Source organism: Eriocheir sinensis, chromosome 59 (assembly GCF_024679095.1).
Source record: "Eriocheir sinensis breed Jianghai 21 chromosome 59, ASM2467909v1, whole genome shotgun sequence".
NCBI classification, from domain to species: Eukaryota; Metazoa; Arthropoda; class Malacostraca; order Decapoda; family Varunidae; genus Eriocheir; species Eriocheir sinensis.
The window spans coordinates 8,130,569-8,154,207 of NC_066567.1; the positions used below are offsets into that span (position 1 = coordinate 8,130,569).

The 23,639-nt window shown below is 43.0% G+C and overlaps 2 protein-coding genes and 1 long non-coding RNA gene across 5 annotated transcripts; all 3 read left to right on the top strand.

Annotated features, from left to right (window-relative positions):
• Window positions 1–4,896: 4,896 nt before the first annotated feature.
• On the top strand, window positions 4,897–11,778 carry LOC126985512 (uncharacterized). 3 transcript variants are annotated; one of them, XM_050840505.1, is made up of 2 exons: window positions 4,897–7,547; window positions 11,482–11,778. In XM_050840505.1, exons 1-2 carry the CDS (start codon window positions 6,504–6,506, stop codon window positions 11,518–11,520), a joined length of 1,083 nt encoding a protein of 360 aa, XP_050696462.1. In that variant the 5' UTR covers window positions 4,897–6,503; the 3' UTR covers window positions 11,521–11,778. The 3 variants fall into 3 exon arrangements, with proteins under 3 accessions (XP_050696462.1, XP_050696459.1, XP_050696461.1); XM_050840502.1 differs by lacking the exon at window positions 4,897–7,547 and adding an exon at window positions 8,054–9,439; XM_050840504.1 differs by lacking the exon at window positions 4,897–7,547 and adding an exon at window positions 8,054–9,377.
• Window positions 11,779–14,207: 2,429 nt separating this feature from the next.
• Window positions 14,208–15,788, top strand: LOC126985515 (uncharacterized). The gene is made up of 2 exons (XM_050840506.1): window positions 14,208–15,402; window positions 15,581–15,788. Exons 1-2 carry the CDS (start codon window positions 14,218–14,220, stop codon window positions 15,596–15,598), a joined length of 1,203 nt encoding a protein of 400 aa, XP_050696463.1. The 5' UTR covers window positions 14,208–14,217; the 3' UTR covers window positions 15,599–15,788.
• A 951-nt stretch (window positions 15,789–16,739) lies between these two features.
• LOC126985521 (uncharacterized) lies at window positions 16,740–21,841 on the top strand. The gene is made up of 4 exons (XR_007738769.1): window positions 16,740–16,825; window positions 18,112–18,294; window positions 19,359–19,418; window positions 20,400–21,841. It is a non-coding gene; the product is annotated as an uncharacterized LOC126985521 (long non-coding RNA).
• The last annotated feature ends 1,798 nt before the right edge of the window (window positions 21,842–23,639 follow it).

Sequence of the window (23,639 nt, forward strand, 5' to 3'; positions counted from 1 at the left end):
ACCACCTCAACTTTTAGATGATGCCACTTGGGCTGAGCTCCATCAAGTAGTCCTACCGTCACCTTAAGAGAGCCAGTGATGGAGATCGCTCATGGGAACCTAGCCGCCATCATGGGATCAGGAAAACTTGTGAGAAGCTACTTAATGAGTTTTATTGGCCCGGTCTTAGGAAGGATGTTGCCTCATTTGTTAATTCTTGCCACACTTGCCAGGTAATGGGGAAACCCAACCAGAATATCCCTCCTTATCCTCTTCAGCCCATCCAGGTGCCTGAAGAACCATTCTCAAAAATCATCATTGACATCGTGGGCCCATTACCCAAAACAAAGAAAGGTAACCAATACATCCTCACTGTCATGTGCCCTACCACCCGTTACCCAGAAGGTTTCCCTATCAAAAACATCTCTGCCAAAACTGTTGTATCCAAACTTACACACTTGTTTACCACTTTTGGCATCCCCAGGGAGATTCAGAGTGACCGTGGCACTAATTTCACGAGCGATCTCTTCACGGCAGTTCTCACCGAGCTTGGCATCACACAAACTTTATCTACGGCGTACCATCCACAGTCACAGGGAGCTTTAGAAAGATGTCACCAAACACTGAAGGCTCTTCTTCGTAAATTTTGTCACGATCAGGACCAGGACTGGGACGAGGCTCTACCTACGTCCTGTTTGCCATAAGAGAGACCCTAACGAGTCCCTTGAGTCTCCCTTGAGTTACTGTATGGCCATAAGGTAAGAGGTCCCTTAAAGTCATCAAGGACCAATTGCTTAATAACACCTCAAGCAAACTTGTCACTGTCACCCAGTATTTAGTTAAACTTAAAGACACACTAACCAAAGTTCGCTCCTTTGCCCGTGACAACCTCAAACAAACTCAAGGAGACATGAAGAAACACTTTGACACTAGAGCTAAAGTTAGAGAGTTCAAACCAGGTGATAAAGTCCTTGTCTTTATTCCAGTCCCAGGATCACCCCTGCAAACTAAATACCATGGTCCCTATACAGTCAATGAGAAGATCAGTGAACAAAATTACATTATAGACACTCCTAACCGCCGGAAAAGTACCCAGAAAATACACATTAACTTACTTAAATTATATAAAACTAGAGCTGGCCTTGCACCTGGCTCACCAGAGAGACCTGTATGTTCTATTTCGTTAGAAACCACCACCACTCATGCAGAAGGGACAAATAATTCATCCATATTATGTAACCCATCTAATTACCTGTCCCATCTCTCATCCTCTCAATCAAAAGACATCCTATCCATCCTTCACCAGTTTAATGTGTTCAATGATCATCCAAACCTGTGTAACCTCACCTCTCATGACGTCAAGCTCCTCCCGGCACCTCTTCTTCGTCACACTCCATAGCGCATAAGCCCAAGGAAACGTGACCAGATGCGGCAAGAGGTGGACTATCTACTCGAGCAGGGGCTGGCGAAACCCAGCCAGTCTCCTTGGGCGTCACCTTGTCTACTCGTCCCCAAGGAAGATGCGTCTCTGCACCGACTACCGCAGGGTCAACGCTGTGACAGTCCCAGACGCCTACCCCCTGCCACGGATAGACGACTTGATCGATGAGGTGGGAAGGTCCCAGTATATAACAAAGCTGGATTTATTGAAGGGCTATTATCAAATTCCCTCACAGAGAGAGCCCCAGAGATATCCGCTTTCATCACTCCCGTGGGGCTCTACCAATCTAATGTAATGCCTTTTGGGATGAGGAATGCCCCTTCAACCTTCCAGAGAGCCATGGATTATCTGTTACAGGATCGTATTGGAGTGTCCGTTTACCTAGGCGACATTCTAATTTTACAGAGCATTGGGAGCAGCACCTTACGAGACTCAGGGATGTGCTGACAAGGCTGCAGGCAGCCCACTTCACCGTGAAGCTGGCTAAGACTACCTTCGGCCGAGCAACGGTGACGTACCTGGGCCACGTGGTGGGCAATGGCAGAGTACGACCCAAGGAAGCCAACATCTCTGCCATCCTTGAATACCCTGCCCCCACTACTCGGAAGGCCCTGCGGCGCTTTCTGGGCATGGCAGGGTATTACAGGAGGTTCTGCCCTAACTTCGCAGCCGCCACTGTCCCTCTCACACGGCTCACGAGTGGAGCCGTACACTACTTGTGGACAGAGGATTGCCAGGCCGCCTTCGACCAACTCAAGAACTTCCTGCCCCAGGGTCCTGTACTCATCGCCCCAAACTTCACTCAGCCCTTTGCCCTGCAGACTGATGCCAGTGATGCCGCTCTTGGTGCTGTATTACTGCAGGAGGTGGAGGGTATCCTTCATCCAGTGGTGTACCACTCCAGCAAACTTAATATCCACCAGAGAAGATACAGCACCATTGAGAAAGAGCTCCTGGCCATCGTCTCAGCAATCCAGAAATTCGAATGCTACATACAGCCTGCTCAAGAACCACTCCAAGTCTACACAGACCACAATCCATTGGCCTTCCTCAATCGCAGCAAGTTTACCAATCAGCGACTTCTCAGATGGTCCCTGTTTCTCCAGCCCTACAACCTGAATGTCAACCACTTAAAAGGGAGGGAGAACATCATCGCCATCGCCCTATCTCGCATCTAAAAACTCGACTTGACCAGAAGTCAACCACTACGACTCCACTGGGCAACAACGGCTACCTACAACTACAAATCAACCCAGTGGTGTCGTCTTCAGGGGGGAGGTATTACTGCAACCAGACTATCTCTGTTGCTAACTACTGAATTATCAATTATTGTACCTGTTGCTCCCTGAGCTAGCTTCGGCTAAGGCTTTAGGCTTATCAAATAGCCTTGGGCTATTTCAGAGGCATTGTCGAAACCTCCACAAAGTGTGAGAGTTAGTCTCATCTCAAAGGCCAAAGTGTACTCATCTCCTGAGGGTTCTGCTAGCAGCAACAACAACTCTCACGTCATCAGCCGAGTCAGTGAGTCAGTAACCACTTACAAAGTGACCAGTGAACTATAGGAGGTGAACAATACTATTTCTCATATCTCATCATTTCTGTGTCCATCTTATCTTTTCATTCATCCATTCATCAGTGATTATCATCCATTTATTCATTGGTGGTGGTTATTATTATCTATTATTATTGTGTGTCATTGTGTTGGTTTCTTGTGTTTTCTTTTAATCATAGTTATCTGTGTGTCATTTGTCTTTGGTTTAATCTTCGTTTTGGTATATTATCTTGTTATTTTCCATACTATTGAACTATTTTGTGTAATGACCTTCACACAATTTATACTTGATTTAAACGACCATAAGGTCTTAAGAGCAAGTAACGCAATTACTCTCACTTGCTACAGGTGTTGTTAATATTGTTGTTTCTTACTTATACATTAAATTTATGTTAAGGACTATCTTCGTATTTTCATCACCTCATTTAATGTTTGGGTAACCAGTTTCTTAAATTATCACCCTAGACAAAACTACTAGTGTCGCTCGTAACAACACTAATCAAGAAAAACATCCCAATATATATATATATATATATATATATATATATATATATATATATATATATATATATATATTATGTTGTTTATTTGAACTTGTACTCATATTTCAGGGCCAAACATGATGTGGAAGAATAAATCAGTTGTCTCCATCAGTCGGGTTTGTGCCATGGCAGCTTTCTCCAGCTGTCTGGCAGAGGTCCAGTCCATGCCATGGAGAAATTCAGCCCCCAACAATGAGATGGCATGCCAGAGATGGATCCGCAGCTTCTCCTCCAATCAATCAATCCTTGCAATACCTTTTCTCTTTTCTCTCCTTCTGTACCACCATGCTTACACATAACTGATCCAAGGTACTGAAACTCGTTAACCTCCTCCATTTCTTCACCATTCAAAATTATTTGGCATTCTTTTTCACATTCAATGCCCACTCTATATGGGCATACAAACTCTACAACCTCCCTTCTACTCCGCTCACAAACCATCACTTTACTTTTGTTGACATTTACTTTCAATTTTCTCCTTTTACATACACTATCAAAAACACTGACCAAATTTTGTAAGTCACTTTCATTTTCTGCATTGAGCACCGTGTCATCAGCAAATAAGATTGAATTCATCACCCACTTCCTTCCCTCCCTCAGCATACATTTTTACTTCAATTTCCCCAACTTTGCCCTTCATTTCTCATAACACTATCCATATAAATATTGAACAACCACGATGACATGACACACCCCTGCCTTAGCCCACTTTCATCTCAAAATGTTCACTTGTTTCTCCAGTAATTTTGACACATGCAGATGCATCCTCATAGAAAGACTTTATTGCATTAAGCAATTTTCCTCCCACACCATATATCTTTAAGACGTCCCACAATGCCAGCCAATCGACTCTGTCATAAACTTTCTTTAGAATAACTAGATCCATGAAGGCAGCATAGTATTTTTTCCTTTTGCTAATATTTTTTCTAATAAAACACCATCCTGAAGGAAAATATCTGATCCACACATCCTCTTCCCTTCCTGAAGTCTCCTTGTTCTTCACTGATTTTCTCTTCTGTAAGTCTTTGCGCAGTCTCAATTAGGACTTTTCCATATACCTTTCCAGGTAGCCTACACTCAGCAGACTTATACCCCTACAACTCCCACCTCCCCTCTCCTGCCCTTCTTGTAAACTGGGACCATGATGGCTTTTGTCAAGTCTGCTGGGACCTCCCCCCCACCTTCCCAGGCCACTTCACATATCTTGACCATTCATATAGTAACTTCATCTCCACTCTTCAACATTTCTGCTGTGATTCCTCTCAATTCATTCATCATCATCATCTCATCGACGCCTGCTCTTAGGAGCTCCCACCAGGGGATGGCCACGGCAGAAGTTTCCATCTTTCTCTATCCGGACCTCCTCCTTGCCTGCTCAAAGTTTCTCAAGGATCTCTCATCCTTCTCCCTAACGTACTCCTGCACCCTGTCTCTCCATTTCACTGGAGGTCGTCCTCTAACATTCCCTCCCTCAATCTCACATACACCCTTCTGGTCATCTTACTCTCCTCCATTCGCTCCATGTGGCCAAACCACTTTAAAATCACTTATTCCCTTCACCCCCGTGACACATTCCAAAACGCTCATACACACTTTCATTACTTATTCCATCCATTCTACTCACACCACAAGCACTCCTCAAATAACTCATTTCCACTGCCTGCACTCTAGACCTCTGACTTTCATTCAAGGCCCTTGTTTCACTTGCATATGTGAGGGTTGGTACTATTATTGTATTTTCAACTGATAACTGATCCAAGGTACTTAAACTCATTGACCTCCTCCATTTCTTCACCATTCAGAATTATTTTGCATTCTTTTTCACATTCAGTTCCCACTCTATATGGGCATACAAAATCTACAACTTCACTTCTACTCCCCTCACAAACCATCACTTTACTTTTGTTGACATTTACTTTCAGCTTTCTCCTTTTACAGACGCTATGAAAATCACTGACCAAGTTTTGTAAGTCACTTTCATTTTCTGCAATGAGCACTGTGTCATCAGTAAACAGGATTGAATTCAGCACCCACTTCCTTCCCTCAGCATACATTTTTACTCCAACTTTGCCCTTTATTTCTCTCATGACACCATCCATATAAATATTGAACAATCATGGTGACATGACACGCCCCTGCCTTAATCCCACCTTTATCTCAAAATGTTCACTTGTTTCTCCACCAATTTTGACACATGCAGATGCATCCTCATAGAAAGACTTTATTGCACTAAGCAGTTTTCCTCCCACACCATAAATCTTTAAAACATCCCACAATGCAATCCAATCGAATCTGTCATAAGCTTTTTCAAAGTCCATGAAGGCAGCGTATAGTTTCTTTCCTTTTGCTATTATTTTTTCTACTACCATCCTGAAGGAAAATATCTGATTGATTCCATCAGTTCCTGATGCTTTTCCATTTTGTAATCTTTTTAATGCCTGATTTACTTCATATGTTATACTTCTTTCTTTATATACTCCTCCTCTACCTCCGCTCAAAACTGTTGCTGTTACAGCTGCTGGACGTCCATCATCAAAACTCATTAAGTTTTTGAAATATTCTCTCTATGTCTCTTTCACAGCTTCCCCGTCTTTGAACATCTTTCCATTCTCACCCATAACTTCATTAATTTTCCTTGGGGAGATATTATTGGGGTGATGCTTTTCCTTCATATTTTACTTCTTTCCAATATGATTTCCTGTTCCCTTTATATTTTTCACTTAGTCTTTTCCAAAGTCTTCACCAACTCTCTTCTTACTTTCTTTTATTGCTTGTTTTAATTTCATTTTGCATTCTCTATATTTCTTTTTCCTTTCTCTTTTTACTTGCTCAACCACATTTCTTTCTTAAGTTTTCTTTAAAAAGTTCCCTTTTCTCTTTTACTATCCTCCTTATCTCTTCTGTCCACCATGAATTTCCTTTTCTTTTTCCATCTCTCACCACTTTCATCCCTAACACTTTTTTGTTGTAGTTAACACTACTTCTTTAAATGTTCCAAATGTTCACAGCTTGGAGTAAAGGAGTGAGCTGCGAGAGATGTGATGACTGGTACCATGTGGGCTGCATGGTGGTAAAGGGCGCGGTAAAGCCCGAACACATGAAGATCTTGAAATGCAAGAACATATGGTTTGTGTGTGAAACGTGTCAAGAAAGAACAAGGAGAGAGTGGAAGGAAAAAGATAAGAAAACAAGAAAAGAGGAGGAAGCGGCAGACGCCAAGAGACATCCCCCTGGCGATGAGGTGGAGAAGGCAGAGCCAGTGGTGGCTGCGGATCACAACTACCACAAGGGCACCGCAGCCAGCGAGGATGCAGGGAAGATGGAGGAAGGAGCAGAGGCGGGAGAGAAGAAGGAGGCTGCACCAGGGACGGAGAATAAGAGGAAACCAGCAGCAGTGAAGGAGAAGGAGGCTGAACCAGGGACGGAGAGTGAGAAGGAGGCAGAAGCAGCAGTGAAGGAGAAGGAGGCTGCACCAGGGACGGAGAGTGAGAAGGAGGCAGAAGCAGCAGTGAAGGAGAAGGAGGCTGAACCAGGGACGGGGAGTGAGAAGGAGGCAGAAGCAGCAGTGAAGGAGAAGGAGGCTGCACCAGGGACGGAGAGTGAGAAGGAGGCAGAAGCAGCAGTGAAGGAGAAGGAGGCTGAACCAGGGACGGGGAGTGAGAAGGAGGCAGAAGCAGCGGGGAAGGTAAGGCAGGGTGCAGCAACTCCAGAAAGTCCAGAAGAAGGCAAAGGAGCAGCAGCAGAGAAACAGGAGGTAGTAACTACACCAGAGGTAAGTGTGGAGGAGGAAGTTTCATCAACAGGCCCACCAGCGAGGAACAGGGAAGCCGCAGGAGAGACAACAGGGGTCCAGACAGGAGGGGAGAAGGGAGCAACAGGAAAGACGTCAGGGGTTAAGGAAGGGAGAGAAACAACAGCAGCAACCCAGACGGCAGGGGTGAGGAGAAAAGGAGCAGCAGAAGTCAACCAAAAGAACGAGTCTGGCCAGCACTTCACCCCATGGGTCGGGGTGGGGAGCCAAACCTGGCAGAAGGTGCAGGATGGGCGGCGAATGAGAAGAAGGCCAGGAAAGCTGCAGCAATGGCTGTGGCTGTTCGGGACAACATCCTGAAGGGGTGGGAAAGGAGATCCACTTCCTAACAGATGGCTTCTACAGGATAATGGACAGGACCGAAAGTGGTGCCAGAATAGAAAAAATCAAGGGCATAGTGGAGGAGCACCGACCGGAAATTCTACCAGATGACCTAGTCGTGGTCGAAGGAGGAGAAATGGTCTAGAAACTGTGGGTGAAGAAAGAACTGTGCAAATGCTGAAGGAAATAGTCCAGCGAGTGAAATCACGGGTTCCAGGAAATGTGCTAGTGATGAGTGTGCCGAGGAGGCGAAACAAGGAGGGCACAGCGTATGAGTGGAAAAGGAAGTGGGTGAACACGCAGTGCATGAAGAAGACCGAAGAGTGGCAGTGTGATAGCCTCCATCTCAGTGAAAATATGGCCCGGCGAAGAGTGTGGGCAGGAGATGGATTGCATCTGCTCACCATTGGAAAAGTGTGGGCAGGCTGGAACATAGTGGAGTGGGCGCAGTACAGAGGAGTTGAACAGGAAAGAAAATAGCATGAGGCCATGAGAAGGCAGATGTGTTTCGCCTTCCTGAACACGAGAGGCTGGAATGAAGGGAAGTGGAGAATTTTGTTGAAGGAGAGTGAAAACATTGAGGTGATCGAAGTAGGAGAAACGGGGTGGCATGACAGGGTACAGTGGCAGGAAGGTGACTGGCTGTGTATAGGGAGAGGAAGGAAAGTAGGAGAGAAAAAGGGAGGAGGAGTGGGTGTGATAGTGAAGGAGAGGGCGGGAAGAAAGGTAACGGAGGTAGACTTATTGGAAGAAACTGAGAAAAAGTTAGGATACAACAAGGGAGATCTGATCACAGTTAAGGTGACAGACCTGAAGGAAGAATGGTGGGTGACAGTGGTATATATGGGAGTAGAAGGGGCAGAAAACCGGGAGGAAAATAGGAAGCTGTATGGTGCATTAATGGAAATTAGCGGCAGGGTAGGAAAAGAAAAGTGGATTGTAATGGGAGACCTCAATGGACACATAGGCCTAAATAATGCACCAGTCAACAGAAATGGGCACATGTTGCTAGAATTTGCGGAGTCAGCTAATTTGAAAATTAAGAACTGGGAGCTTGAGGACCCAATAACTTGGAGGGACAGAGGGGCAGCATCAGCTATAGATTATATCATGGCAAGTGAGGCAGTGGAGAAAAGCAAATGTAGGATATGGAAGGAAGAGGAGGTAGATATATCAGACCATATAATGATAGGTGTGACATGTGGAAAGGGAGGGAGGAAGGAACAGGAACAGGAGATGAAGACAGAGTGGAAGACAAAATGGGACACGCTGAATCCCGACTGGGAGAAATATAAGGATAACCTAGATGGAAAGCTATGTAGGGAAATAGAGAAAGGCAACAGGACAAGTGATCAGTGGGAAAAACAGGTAAAAGAGGTAATAGCAGAGGAGGCAAAGATATCAATAGGTATAAAGAAGTACAAGGTAGGAAAAAGGAGACTGAAAGGCTGGTGGGATGAAGAAGTAGAAAAAGCAATAGGAGATAGAAAAAGAGAAAACAGAAGGCAAAGAAAGTTGCGGAAATTGACAGAGAAAGAAGGGGAGCAGCACAGACAGGAATGGGAGGCGTATAGCAGTTATAGGAAGGTGCAGAAGGCGACACAGATCTTAATTAATAAGAAGATTGCTGATTGGGAGAGACTGCAGGCAGAGAAACTAAACAATCTACCCCGAGGAGAGAGAGAAAAAGAAGGGTGGAAAAGACTGAAGAGGAACCTAGGAGGGAAAGAGGTAGATCAGAGGGTGATACTGAAAACAGAGGGCAGGGAGACTGGAACAGAGGAAGAAATAAGGTTAGTAATAGAAAAGTACTGGAGTAAGGTAATCAAGATAGATACAGGGGATAGAGGAATAGAGAACATGGTAATCTACAGTGACAGAAAGGAAATGGAGGAGGTAGGAATAGAAATAGGGGAGGTAGAGCGAGCACTGAAAATGTTGAAGAATGGGAAGGCAGGAACAGATGACATTATAGGAGAATTCCTCAAGTATGGAGGAGATGCAGTCAAGAAGGTTATTTTTAATATCTGCAAGGAGGTTCTGGAGGAAGGGGAGGTACCACAGGACTGGAAAAAGAGCAGGGTAACTCTGATACACAAAGGAGGGGGAAAGGATAAAGCAGAGATAGGAAATTATAGGCCAATAGCTATCATGAACACCATGGCAAAGGTGTTTGGAATAGTAATAAACGAAAAGCTTAAGAACTGGATAGAGATGCAAAAGGTGCTTGGAGAGGAACAGAGTGGATTTAGGAAAGGCAGAGGAGGGCTGGAAAATATATTTACCTTAAAAGAGATTATTGAAAGGAACAAGTTGAAGAGGAAGGAGTTATACCTAGTATTCATAGATCTTGAAAAGGCGCGCGACACAGTGAACAGAGAAAAGCTCATTAGACTGCTAGGACATGTAGGTGTAGATGACAAGATAGTAAATATAATACAGAGCCTATATGAGGGAAATGAGGTGCAGTTCACGTTAGGAGACGTCACTACTGGGTGGTTAGAAAATAATGTAGGAGTCAGACAAGGCTGTGTGATGTCCCCGACGCTTTTCAACATGTACCTCGAGGAGCTAATAGTGAGAATTAGGAAAGCCGGGAAAAGGGTAGAGATAGGAGGAGAGAAGTTAGGGTGCCTGGCTTACGCTGATGATGTAGTGTTGATGACGGAGAGGAAAGAGGAGATGGAGGAGATCCTACACATAGCTCAGGCATATGGGAGGGAGTGGGACCTGAAATTTAGTGAAAGAAAATGTAAGGTTATGGAGTTTGGTAGTGGAGGCAGTAACCAATGGGTACTAGGAAACAACGTGCTGGAGGTAGTCGATAAATATATGTACCTAGGAATGGAGGTTAGCAAGGAAGGCATAGGAGGGGAGAAACAGAGGAAAGTGAATGAAGGGAAGGCAAGGAGGATGTCAGGGATGATAATAAATGGAGGCAATAGAGTAGTAAACAAATAAGATGTAGGGCTAAGTATTTTGAAATGACAAGCTGTACCATATTGCCTCTATGGATCAGAGATAACGCACTACAGAGAAGGGGACATCGCACAGCTAGAAAAGGTTCAGAACACAGTAGGCCGGTGGGGATTAGGAGCCCCTAGGAGCACAGCGGTAGAGGCCGTCAGAGGAGATATGGGATGGAGTACATTCAAGGAAAGAATTGTAAAGGGCAAGTTAGGCTTCCTTAAGAAAATTGAAAAGAGTAGTGAGGAGAGATGGGCAAAGAAAATACTGCAAGAAAGTGGAAACAAGTCCACCTGGGGGAAAGAGTTAGAGAGGTGGAAAAGGAGAGAACACCTGAGGGAAGAGTGGAATGAAATGGAGATCAGGGATGTGAAGAAGGCAGTAGAAAGGAACGGACAAGTCAAATGGCAGGAAGGAATGAGTGGCAAGTCAACGCTAAAATGGTACAGCAGGAAACAGAAACCAGAGGGAGTACACTGGCATGTAGGAGACTGGGGGAGCAAACTATTGTTTAAAGCAAGAACAGGAACCCTGGAGGTAAACGGCAGGAACAGGGACGGGGGAAACCAGGACTGTAGCTGTAGGACGGGGCAGATGGAAACAGTAGAACACCTAATAGTGGAATGCAGCAACTATGAGAGGCAGAGAGGGGAGTTGGTGGCAGGAGTAGTGATGGTAATAGGCGGAGAGGAGTGGGCTAGGAGACTAGAGGAGGAAAACGGGGCGATCTGCACGGTGTTGGGGCTGTATGGAGACAAAAAGGAAACGGAAAGAAAAATGGTAAAGTTGGCAAAAGTGTTCCTCGCGCAGTGCTGGGAAAAAAGGGCACAAATGTCCGTATAAGTGAATATAAGTGGCTTTATTTCAGATTAGAAAATTACATAACGCTGAAAAGAAAGTTGTGTGAATAAGAAGGGAGGAACGAGAGGAGGAGGACCTAAGAAGCGATACAAAGCGTTACAGGTCAAAAGAAGAAGAAGAAGAAGAAGACGGCGAAGGGGCTCCCATAGCACCGTTAAAAATGCATAAGTATTGCAACATGGTGGATTACAGCGGGAGGAAAGGCATCACCTAATTTATCTGCCTCGTCTAGACGAATTGGAGGCGTGTAATGATTTGAAACTCATCCTGAAATATCTGTGGGCTGTGCTGACCGTGCTGAGATGAGTGGTTCGGCGAGGCGGACCTTGGAAACACCTACATGGCCATCACGACTGAAGTGGTGTTCGCCGACAGGTAAAATGCAGGTGCGACCTTCACAGACTGACAGAGACCGAGTGATAACAGACACTGGAGACCCTCCAAGCGATGGCTGTTTACTGGTGTACCTGTGCCACAGTGACTGCCACTGGGCACGATCACGCTCTTGCTCTTGCTGTACAGGTGACAAGGGGTCACAAGAGGATCCAAGAAGAAATGATGAAGATGAAGATTGAATGGACGCGAGGGAAGAAGGGCGACGTCAGCTTCATCGACATGGACGGAGTCCTGAGGGGAGACGCAGCGTTCGACGTGGATGGCGTGCACCTGAGCGGCAACGGGAACAGGAGGATGGGGGAGCGCCTGCGTGAATGGGTGCGGATGAAGTCACTGTATGCAGTGGGGACAGTTTGAACGGGTATAAATGACCTAGCACGGAGGAGTGGATACACAACCCAGGCAAGTGAAAGTATGAAGATTGGATGTTTGAATGTGAGAGGTTGGGGTGTGGGCAAACTTGAGGACATGAGTAAGGAACTGGATGAATGGAAGTATGATATAATAGGCTTGACTGAGACACACCTGAGAGGTGACGTGCAGACTGAGGTGAGTATGTGATGATTGGGAAGGGCGAAGAAACAGGAGACTATGGGAGGAGGCGTAGCCTTCCTCCACCGCAAAAATGAGAATCTGAAGGTGGAAGAGCTAGATGTAGGTAACAGTGCTAGCAGTGAAGATGTATTGGCCGTGAGTGTGGAATGCAAGAATAAAAAGGGCAGACTAGAAAGAGTAGTTATGGTTGTTGTGTATATGACTGTAGAAGGTGAAAGAGCAGTAAGGGAAAACAGGGGAAAGTACAATATTCTTAGAAAAGTTGTGAGAGAGCATGCAGGAGAGAGAGTGATTGTTATGGGTGATATGAATGCACATACAGGTATGTTAGGTGAACGTATAAATCGGAATGGAGAAATGCTAGCTGAGTTTGTAAGTGAAATGAACTTAGAGAACCTGAATGAAACTCTGGCTGAGGGACGTGTGACCTGGAGTGCAAGAAATCAGAGTCTGCGATTGATTATGTACTGGTAAATGGGAGAATCTTGTGAATGTGTGTCTCGTATGTGGATAGATGAAGAGGGAATGATTGATATTGTGTCTGACCATAATATGTTGACCGTGGAGTGCGGGCTGAATGGTAGAAATGAAATGAAAGAAAAGGACAGGAAGAAGAAGAAGTGGAGACTGAGAGATGTAGGGTGGGAAAATTTTCAGGTAGACTTGAGTGAAAGAAATTGGGAGCCGGGTAGTTTGAATGATGTGGACGCTTTGAATGAAAGGCTCGTAGAGAATGTGAGAGGAGCTGCAGTCCAACATGTAGGGTATGTGAGAACGAATGGTAGAAAGCGTGTAAGGAAACCGTGGTGGAACGATGATATTAGGACAGCTAGGAAAGAACGAAAGAGACTAAATAGACTGTGTAGACGAATGAGGAGAAGGAGGCAAGAAAGCGAAGAAGCTGAGGGTGAATACCAGAATGCATGGGAAAGCTACGTGAGACACCAACGACTGACAAAGCGGAAGATCATGAGTGCAAAGGTTCAGTGTGAAAGAAGTGTGATTCAGACCCTGAGAGAGAAAGGGCTTGAGGGAGGTCGTGAGTGGTATAGATTCCTGAGAGGTGAGAGGATGAGTGACAGTGAGAATGTGGAAAGTCTGAAGGTGAATGGTGAAAAATTACAGATAAGGAGAAAATGAGGGAGTCAATTAGGGAATTTTGGGAAGAAATAGGAGGAGTAGGGGAAGTATTTGGTGTGAGAGAAGGATGTGTGACTATGGAGAGGAAAGATGCAAATGAGCTGAATGAAAGGATCAGTAGGGAGGAGGTTGAGAGATGTGTGAAAAGACAGAAGAATGGTAAGGCTGCAGGACCAGATGAGATCCCGTATGAGTTGTATAAAATGGAGGTGAGGCTGTGATTGAGAGGATGACTGAGTTATTCAACCAGGTATGGGAAGAAGAGAGTTCCAATTAAATGGAATGAATGTAGAGTGACTCTGATCCACAAGGGCGGGCATAAGAGTAAGCAGGAATTAAAGAACTATAGGCCAATCTCTCTGGTAAACTCAATAGGAAAAATCTTTAGTGCTGTGTTGAATGAAAGGTTGTGTAAATGGATTGAGAGTGCCAGGGTGCTGGGTGAGGAGCAGAACGGATTCAGTGGACAGGCGAGCAGAAGATAATATGTTTGTTGTAAATGAGCTGATTGAAAGGAAAAAGAGAGGGAGGTAACCTGTACTTAGGCTTCCTAGATATAGAGAAAGCTTATGACAGGGTGAATAGAGATGTGTTATGCAGAGTGCTTGAAAAAGTTGGGCTGAGTGATAAGATTGTTAACATAATTAGAAGTATGTATGTAGGTACTAGAGCAAAGTATAGACTAGGTGATCTAGAGACAGGTTGGGTGAAGAGTGAAAGAGGAGTGAGACAAGGCTGTATATTATCACCAACATTATTTAGTCCTTTCACAGAGGAATTAGCAGTCAGAATGAGGAGAATGAATGCAGGAGTGAGAATTGGAGAGGATAAAGTATGTGTGTTGTTGTATGCGGATGATGTGGTGGTTATGAGTGAGTCTGCTGAAGAACTACAGAGTCTCCTAGATGTGGTAGGGGGTTATGGAAGGGATTTTGGGGTTAGGTTCAGTAGTGAGAAGAGCAAAGTAATGATAGTGAATAGGTCAGAGGATGAGAGAGAAACAACTTGGGGACTGGAAGGGGATGAGTTGGAACAGACGGAAGAATACAAGTATCTAGGGGTGTGGATGGAGGTAAATGGATGCGGCAGGGCCAAGAATGTAAAGATAAGTATGGCAAACCAGTGGGTAGGCCGTTTAGGGAGTGCAGCGAGGATGAGAGCGAGCAAGTATGATGTCATCCGTGAGGTTTGGAAGAGTGTGGCTGTCCCGAGCATTATGTATGGAATGGATGTGATGACATGGAATGACAGTGAGATAGAAAAATTGGAAGTGGGGCAGAATAGGGTAGCAAGAATGGCACTGAATGCACCAAGGTTTGCAGCAGTAGAGGCTCTTAGGGGGGACATGGGATGGAGCACGTTTAGTGAAAGACTAGTAAAGGCAACCTTGAGATATAAAGTGAGACTGGAACAAATGGAGGATGCAAGATTAGCAAGGAAAGTATACTTGTGGAGTATAAGAGATGGCAAATGGGCGAATAAATGTGGGCGAATGATAGACAGGAATGTTATGCTAAGTAGGTGGGTGTACCGACCCTTTGAAGATAGACAGAATGTGTTTGAATGGAGAATAACAAACAGAAATGGAGAGGGGTTTGAGTGGGATGTAAGAAAGTGGAAGAATGTGATAGATATGGCAGTTAAAGATGAGGGATTGAGCAAGTGGAAGAATGAGATGGAAAGAAAGGAAACTCTCGACTGGTATAGGGAGAAAGAGGCCCCAAAATGTGAGGTGTGGTATGAGGGAAGCCTGGGAGGTGATCTTCTTTTCCGTGCTAGAGCGCAGTGTCTGGATGTGAATGCAAGGAACTATAGATGGTCTGAGTCCCGCAGCAAAGTATGCCAGATGTGTGACAGGGGTGTGGACGAGACTGTGCAGCATGTAGTGCTGGAATGCAAGAAGTATGACAGGGAGAGAACGAAGATGATGCATGTGTTTTTGAGCGAGATGGGACGTGATGTAAACGGGAGGACTGGAAGGGAGTGGATGGTGCTGCTGCTGGGGCTCAGTGGAGAGACGAGTGGACGAGTGATTGAGGCAGTGAAAGAGTTCTTGGAGGGCATGTGGCGTGAAAGATGTAGGGAATGATATCTTGCCCCGAGAACATTGACTTCCCGCATGTTTTGTTTTCTTTTCACAGGAGCTGCCGATATAAAGGCCTGGCTGGGGAGAAATCCCGAGCCACCTGTGACATCAAGATCAAGATCAAGATCAAGGTGGGGCACGCAGTGTTGCCAACTCAAAATTTATAAATCCGCTAGGATGGCCTAAAAAATCCGCCAGATGATAGGTGAAGCTATAAAAATTTGCCGCCAGATTGGTCTTGAAAATCCGCCAGTTACTCTTGTCAATTCTAAGATTTTTCCCGCTAGATTAACTGCAATTCCGCCAGATCTAGCGGAAAATCCGCTAAAATGGCATCACTGGTGGGCAGGTACTAACGGTACCAGCTAAACGGTACGGAGAGGGGGCCTCTATGGGAGACCGTGGGCGGGTGTTGGTGTATGTCGGTTGCAACAGATAGCGCAGGAGCAGCTTTGTTTACATTCAGGCGCCTCCCCCCCTTAAGACCCACCCCTAGGCCCCAACCCCTAGAACCAATCAGCAGTGTTGCTACATGGGATCAAGCAGCAAATGTTGCTACTTTTTTTCTTCAGTCTGGTTATTTCCCATTTTAAATAAATAAAAATAAAGGTAGATAAATATTAAAATGAACAGTAGGAACTATATATACTGTATATATTTACTAGGTAGATATGGCCTGACTGCATGTCATGAGTAATGCTATTATTGTTATATTATTATACCGCAATTATATTACTTTCTCTGCATGTGTGGTTAGATGTGTTTTATGTGTTTAACCTTTCTGTATACATACTGGAATGAACCAAGGAATTGTAGCCCTACTGCCGTTCTTTAAAAACTATGTGATCATGTTTTTCTTCCAAACTCATTGTTTTAGCACGCACGCTGACTTCCATCAGTAATGATGATATATATACATTGAGTCATTGGTTTGTAGGGGGAAAGAGTGGGTGAATATAATTATCTTGGTCTAACTTATACTGTTTACTATAAGCTATTCGCAGCAATATCTTTCTCTGCTCTGATTGCAAGTTTGCAACGCTGCCTCGTTCAAAAATCATAACACACTTGGCCGCCACGCTACCAGCCAGCCTCAAATCATGTCCCTTTGTGGTGATAAAGAGGACACAGCCTGGTGTGAAGCTACATTTATTACGGAAGGATGCCAGCCGGGGTAAGTGATATATATATAAATAATGATAATGTGGAAATTCTAATCATTTTCACGCTGACAACTGTTCTGAATTTGCTAACTGCATGCCTCCCCTCCTCCCGCGGCAAGAGGCCGAATGGCCTACACACGGCAGGTCCAGATTCCTCCCCATTACCACCTGTCAGCCTCGTCCATGTAGCTATCCAGTCTACTCATAAAACAAGCTATCGTCCCTGCACTCACTATGTGATTATGAATCTATTCCATTCCCCCACCACCCTATTATTAAACCAATGCCTGCCCATTTAGTTCCCTCCTAAATCTATACTTTTCTAATTTAAGTCAGTTACTGCATGTTCTATCTTGCCAAACATCTTATGCAAAAGTTAACCAGCATCTCCATTCTTTCATCCCCTACACTGATAAACTGGAACAGCCTTCCATTGTCCGCATTTCCTCCTGCCTATAATTTGACCTTCAAGAAGAGTGTATCAAGACTCTACTTTTGTCTGTTTGGGAGCGGTGAGTAGTGGGGCTTTTTTTTCTAGTACGCTTTGTTGCCCTTGAGCTGTCTCCTTTGTTTAAAGAAAATAATAGTTAAATAAATGGAAGTTGGCCGCCAATGCTTCCAACACATTTTGGTGCCATATCTACAAGTGGCTGGTGACTGTAAGCATCTCAGCAACCTGCATGCATCTATGCCATTCCTATCATGGTGCATGGAGCAAGCTTCACATAACACTCAGACAGAGACAGTTTAATTATGGTTACATATCAGACTCAGTTTATTGCTCAGTCTATTAGATGCAGTGCTGTTAATATTGTTAGTGGTAGTATTAGTACAATTAATGTATTTATTTTAATTAATTTATCTATTTATTTATTATATTCTTAGTGTTTGAAAATTCCAATACTAGTATTAAGATAAACAAAAATATCAGAAATATATTTACCCTCATTAATTATTATTGCTTTTCTTATTATTACTTCCTTCAATGTCCTGGCACTTTGACATCTAGTGCTTTTCCATCAAGCAGCCAAAATTGTGGTCTTTCTCAATGTGTATGCCCTAAGTCTTCATTGGTGTAACTAGCTATATAACATAAAAATCTGCATCTCTCTCTCTTCTCACCCAGTTGTCCCCGTACATCCTTTCAGTATCCAAAGAATTTCAATTTACATCTTGTAATCACTCAACTAATGCAGTGCAATCCTCTTCACTGTATTTTACCGTGTGGACATACTCTTTCCTTCCATGTTCCACTGTCATATGTTATTCCACATCTAACACAACCACATCCCAACAGACCCGAACACGTCCGATATCATCCAAGAGAATGTGGCAGCTGAAGGGGGAGAGGCCAAGAAAGAGGCCAAGGGTGAAGACATTTAGCCACCCCCCCTGAAGTACATGGCATCATTCAACCCTCTTGGTGAGCTGCAGGAATGTGCTTCCCATTGCAGTGCACCAGCTCCATGTACTGATTTTGGTATGAATACTTCATCTAGTGTTTGTTGATTGTTGTGTTATTAATCTAATTATGACTTCACAAAATAGACTGTGCAAGTCACTTAACACATGCCCTGCTCAACATCACTTTTAAGTTGTAGAATTCCTTCATATGGATGCTGATTTATGTATCCTGAAATGATTGGATATTGATTGTCTTAACATTTTTTTTTGTCCATGATCACTGAACCATGTTACGGTATGTCCTTGGGTGCAGATCCAGGAAATGAGTTTTTGGGAGGATGTCAGACTTTTTGCGGGTGGAAGGAGCATTAGCATTACCGATTAGCCATTCTCGGCAGTCCTGGTCTTGAAAAACTGGTGGAGTGACCTAAATCAATGGGTATAACGGCCTGGACTTTGTGCCAAAGCATTGTTTTAGCCGCAGCGCGCTTTTGAGCTAGTTTTCCTGTATCACTCAGGAACATTGGGGGGGCCTGGGCCCCCCTTTGGATCCACCAATGTAGCTATGTCTTATAATATATCTCTCCTTTACAGTCTGATGGTGCATCCCTCTAGGTTGTCAAGTTTTAGTAGCTACTCATGAGAAGTATTCCTTATAATGATCATTGATTTCCAGGTGGTTTGCACTAAAAAAAGTGTCGTGTAACCTGCCGCAATTAATAATGAGCTGTAGTCAACCCTTGCTTTAAAGAACCAATATGGAGGAAGGGGGTGATGTTATATCCAAAAATCTTTTACATCAGAAGTATCCAACCTTTTTGTGTATAATAAACTTTGTTTGTTACATGAACTTAAAAGTTCACAATTTCCATACATGATTCTTTTTTCCTTGTATTTGATGATTAATCCTGACATGTATTTCCATTATCAGTAGGTAATATATAGTAACAAGACAATAATACACATTATAACAATGTATATATTATAGCCCAATGAGTGCACAAGATCATTTACCTCATCAGTGACGCCAAGTCCTTCCCTAAATTATTTGTCCAAATTTGTGACACCAAGTATAATAACTAGTTTTAGTGACCTTTTGCATCCATTTTTCACTTTGATTAAAAAATTGCCTCTCAACAGGGTGTGAACTTGATGGGGTTGGAGGAAACTCGACTCGGCCATCAAGCTCATCACAATATAGTAAGGAACCTCTTGTTCTCAGTGATAATTTATCCTCTTTAGTTACTATTCCATGTTGTTTTAATCACAACTTATGTGTTGGAAATATTACAGCTTAATAACATACTTCACATCTCTGCATACAAATTGAGTTCAATATTTAACTGTTACACCAGTAGGCTTCATATCTTAAAAAAAAGGTATGTAAAAAGGTTGACATTTTGAATGATATATTTAAACTCTTTATTATGTTTCTATGGGTGTAGTACCGTTACGATTAGTCGAGTGATCAGCATATGGGTCTTATGTTTTTGATAGCATAGGTTCAAATTTTGCCATAGGCTGGCAATTGATAGTAACAGTAGTGTCCACAGATACCTACCTGTTTCTTGTTTATCCTGTTCCACTTTAAACCATGACTGGCCAATCTTTGAAGAGGTAGCATAACCTTGAAGTGCCACTAACAAACCTTTGTCCATTCTTCTGATGTGATCCTTTTTTTTTCCCCCACCTGCCTATAGCGCCGGTAGGTTTTCTTCAGGGGTCTGACGGTCAGCCCAGGCCTGTCATGATGCAGGCAATTTTTTTTATAGTGGCGCCATTTAGCATTGGCTCATGCTGCCGCCCGGAACTCATTTTTGATTCACTTGGATGGTTTAGCAGGGCTTAGGTATGGCTAACATTGCAGAAACAGGGAATTTTAGATTTTAGTGTGGCAACACATTGACAAATGTTTTAGTATGGACTGAGCATCAAAGATATATATGGTAAATGAGTGCTTGTAGATCTTGACATTATATCTGTCAAGAGTCTCCAGTTGTATCCTCTCCATCTCCTGAAAATATTACTCTTATCAGGCAATCTAAGTGAAGCCTTCCATCGAAGCTGGTGTGCAGACAATGTCAATGCTTAGATTCACTGTCCGTATAGCACTGAAAATAATGCAATTAGATGCACATATTTTATTAGAATTGTGATTAAATATTTTTCATGTATTTTCAGACATGAAAAGTGAAAATTGCTGCACACAACAGCCTGCTGTCTGCACCGGGAGGCAAGGCAGCTCAAAGCCCAGGCTGTTACAACTCCTGGGCAGTTTTTGCCCAGAGCCAGCAATTTTTTAGGTCCAATAGGGATGGATTTTTTCTGAGGTCAGGTTCAACATGCTGCAAGATCTAAGCCTAGTAGGAGATATGGGTTACAAGAGAGGAGGTTTGCTCTGGCCTTATACTATCAAAGTCCAAATGCTAATAGATTTCTAAGCACAGTATTTCACTTGCCTTCAGTTTCAACACTTCACTCATGACTCAGGGGTATTTCAGTACATGTTAGCTGGAGCAAACAGACTCTGACAGCCCTGCAGCAAAGAGCACAGGCTTTGTCAAAAGAAGAGAAACTTCGTGGGATTTGCCATTATTTAGTATTACTCTTGTTACGCCAAAAAAAAAATTCCATATACTTTGCCAAATATTGCAAGTAATGCACCATTGTTAGTCTTGCCTGTTATAAATCAGATCTTGTTGAATTAACAAGCTTTGGGTGTCTGCCACTTTCCAGTTGTAATGCAAGGAATCATTTATCTTCTTCCCTGCCAGATATCGCATGTAATGCACCGTTGTTGGTTTTGCCTGTTATAAATCAGATCTTGTTCAGCTCACAAGCTTTGAATATCTGCCATTGTTTATTTCAGGTGTACTGCTTGGAAGCATTTGTTCTCTTCCCTACCCAACAGTGTGCAATACTTTATTGTGGATTTTGCCTGTTATGTTTAATCTTGTTCAGGTAACAAGCTTTTGGTGTCTGCCTTACCTAATATGTGCTGCAGTGACACTTGGCTTGGTTTCATAATGTGAAATACAGCATGTAATTTCATCACACTAAGTGTCTATCATCACGTGTCTGGCATCATTAATGTGGCTTCCAGGAGTAATCTTGTTTGTATTACAGCTTGCAAATTTTTTTCTGCTTTATATGATATACATAATCACATAGGTATGATTTTTTTTTGACAAAATGTAATGGCAGTTGATATTCTTGACTAATGCATCATAAACCTTGTGAAAAATAATGCTTTTTTGAAGGGGGGGGATGGACAGAGAGTGGTTTGTTTGGTTGGCTAGTTCAAGGAGTTTCATATCAAATGATTTTATTACATCCAACTTTAATGTGTGCTAAAAACATATATTTTATAATTTTATTACATCCAACTTTAATGTGTGGTTCCTACAATAAATGCTACATGTTTACTGAAGTAGCCTATGAAATACAAATCACTGTCTGCCCTGTAATTTGGTGTGTCATACTGCAGCATAACTTTCCTGCTATTTTCTTACACTATGAGTTGCCTTATTTTGTCTCATTTGCTGTTATCATATGTGTCTCTGCTGCATAGTTGTGCCTACTGAGCTTAACCCTATTCGTTCCGACCCGGGCCACATTTGCCCCCCCCCCCCAGCTGTTATCATATGTGTCTGCTGCATAGTTGTGCCTACTGAGCTAAAACCCTACCCGTTCGGACAACCCTATTATTTCCTCCTGAGAGATTTTTGTCAAAACGATCATTTTTTTTCTATTACCACGTTTAAAAGAAAACCAGACCTACTGAAAAACGACGAAAATACCGTAGACGAAGATGCGAGATCAAAAATACCCCTAGGAGCCTCCGTTATCGTGCTAAACACGAATATTTAGAAACACCGACGCGAATCATTTTGAAGCACGGCGACACGCCAAAAAAACCAACGCTCAAACGCCTCCGGATGACGATATTATTACTGTTATAAGTATTAATATACCTGTATTGTATAGTGCTATACTGCATGTTCTGCATCTTTATGTTAACAAAGCTTTAGCTGATACACTAAACAGACCAACAAACAAGCTAGCTGTAATAAAACATAATAAAAACGTACACAGCCCGCTGTGTACGAGAGTTATTCAACGGCAGTTGGCGACGCACATTTGTGATTGCGGCAGGCGATGACGAATTATGGCACATACAATACTTATTTTGACACTACCATAAGGTGATAACTGTGTCTCGTACATATGTTAATTTCTTGTACTTTGGCCAGACAATTCCTATATATAGCTAATAAAGAAAAAACGTACGTGCTTGGAGTCAGAGAGAGAGAGAGAGAGAGAGAGAGAGAGGCCAGTCATAGGCTATTTGACCGCTTGAACCTAGCTCCCTCTCTTCCATCTCATATATATATATATATATATATATATATATATATATATATATATATATATATATATATATATATATATATATATATATATATATTAACCAGGCAACAAGGATAATACCCAAAATAATATCAGTGCCAGTGTCACTTGCTGCTAAATATTCATGTCATTCATATTCAGTTCCTTTCAATATAAGCAAATATACTCTTATCGGCAAAAAAAAATTTTTTATAATAAAAAATACTATGAAAGATGGAAGAGAGGGCTAGGTTCAACGGTCAAATAGCCTATGACTGGCCTCCTCTCTCTCTCTCTCTCTATATATATATATATATATATAAAAATACTATGAAAGATGGAAGAGAGGGAGCTAGGTTCAACGGTCAAATAGCCTATGACTGGCCTCTCTCTCTCTCTCTCTCTCTATATATATATATATATATATATATATATATATATATATATATATATATATACATATATATATATATTAACCAGGCAACAATGATAATACCCAAAATAATATCAGTGCCAGTGTCACTTGCTGTAAATATTCATGTCATTCATATTCAGTTCCTTTCAATATAAGCAAATATACTCTTATCGGCAAAAAAAAAATTACTTTCTATAAATCACTGGCCTCAGATGGTTTATTTTGGGGGACCTGGATGCATTGAGAGAGAGAGAGAGAGAGAGAGAGAGAGAGAGAGAGAGAGAGAGAGAGAGAGATTTTGGGATATCAAGACGAATAGGAAAGCGAATTTAGCGTAATAAAAAATACTATGAAAGATGGAAGAGAGGGAGCTAGGTTCAAACGGTCAAATAGCCTATGACTGGCCTCTCTCTCCTCTCTCTCTCTCTCTCTCTCTCTCTGACACTTATCATCAACGCCACCACCATCACCACCACCATCATCATCACCATCATCATCACCACCATCATCATCACCACCATCACCATCATCACCATCATCATCATCACCATCATCATCACCACCATCATCACCACCATCATCATCACCACCATCATCATCACCACCATCATCATCAC

Bases quoted from the DNA above. Each gene is read 5' to 3' on its own strand.
- LOC126985512 (XM_050840502.1), top strand. From the start codon at position 8,136: ATGAGAAGGCAGATGTGTTTCGCCTTCCTGAACACGAGAGGCTGGAAT. The intron at 9,440-11,481 runs GTTAGTAATAGA...GCTTTATTTCAG, and splicing joins GGAACAGAGGAAGAAATAAG to ATTAGAAAATTACATAACGC.
- LOC126985515 (XM_050840506.1), top strand. From the start codon at position 14,218: ATGTATGTAGGTACTAGAGCAAAGTATAGACTAGGTGATCTAGAGACA.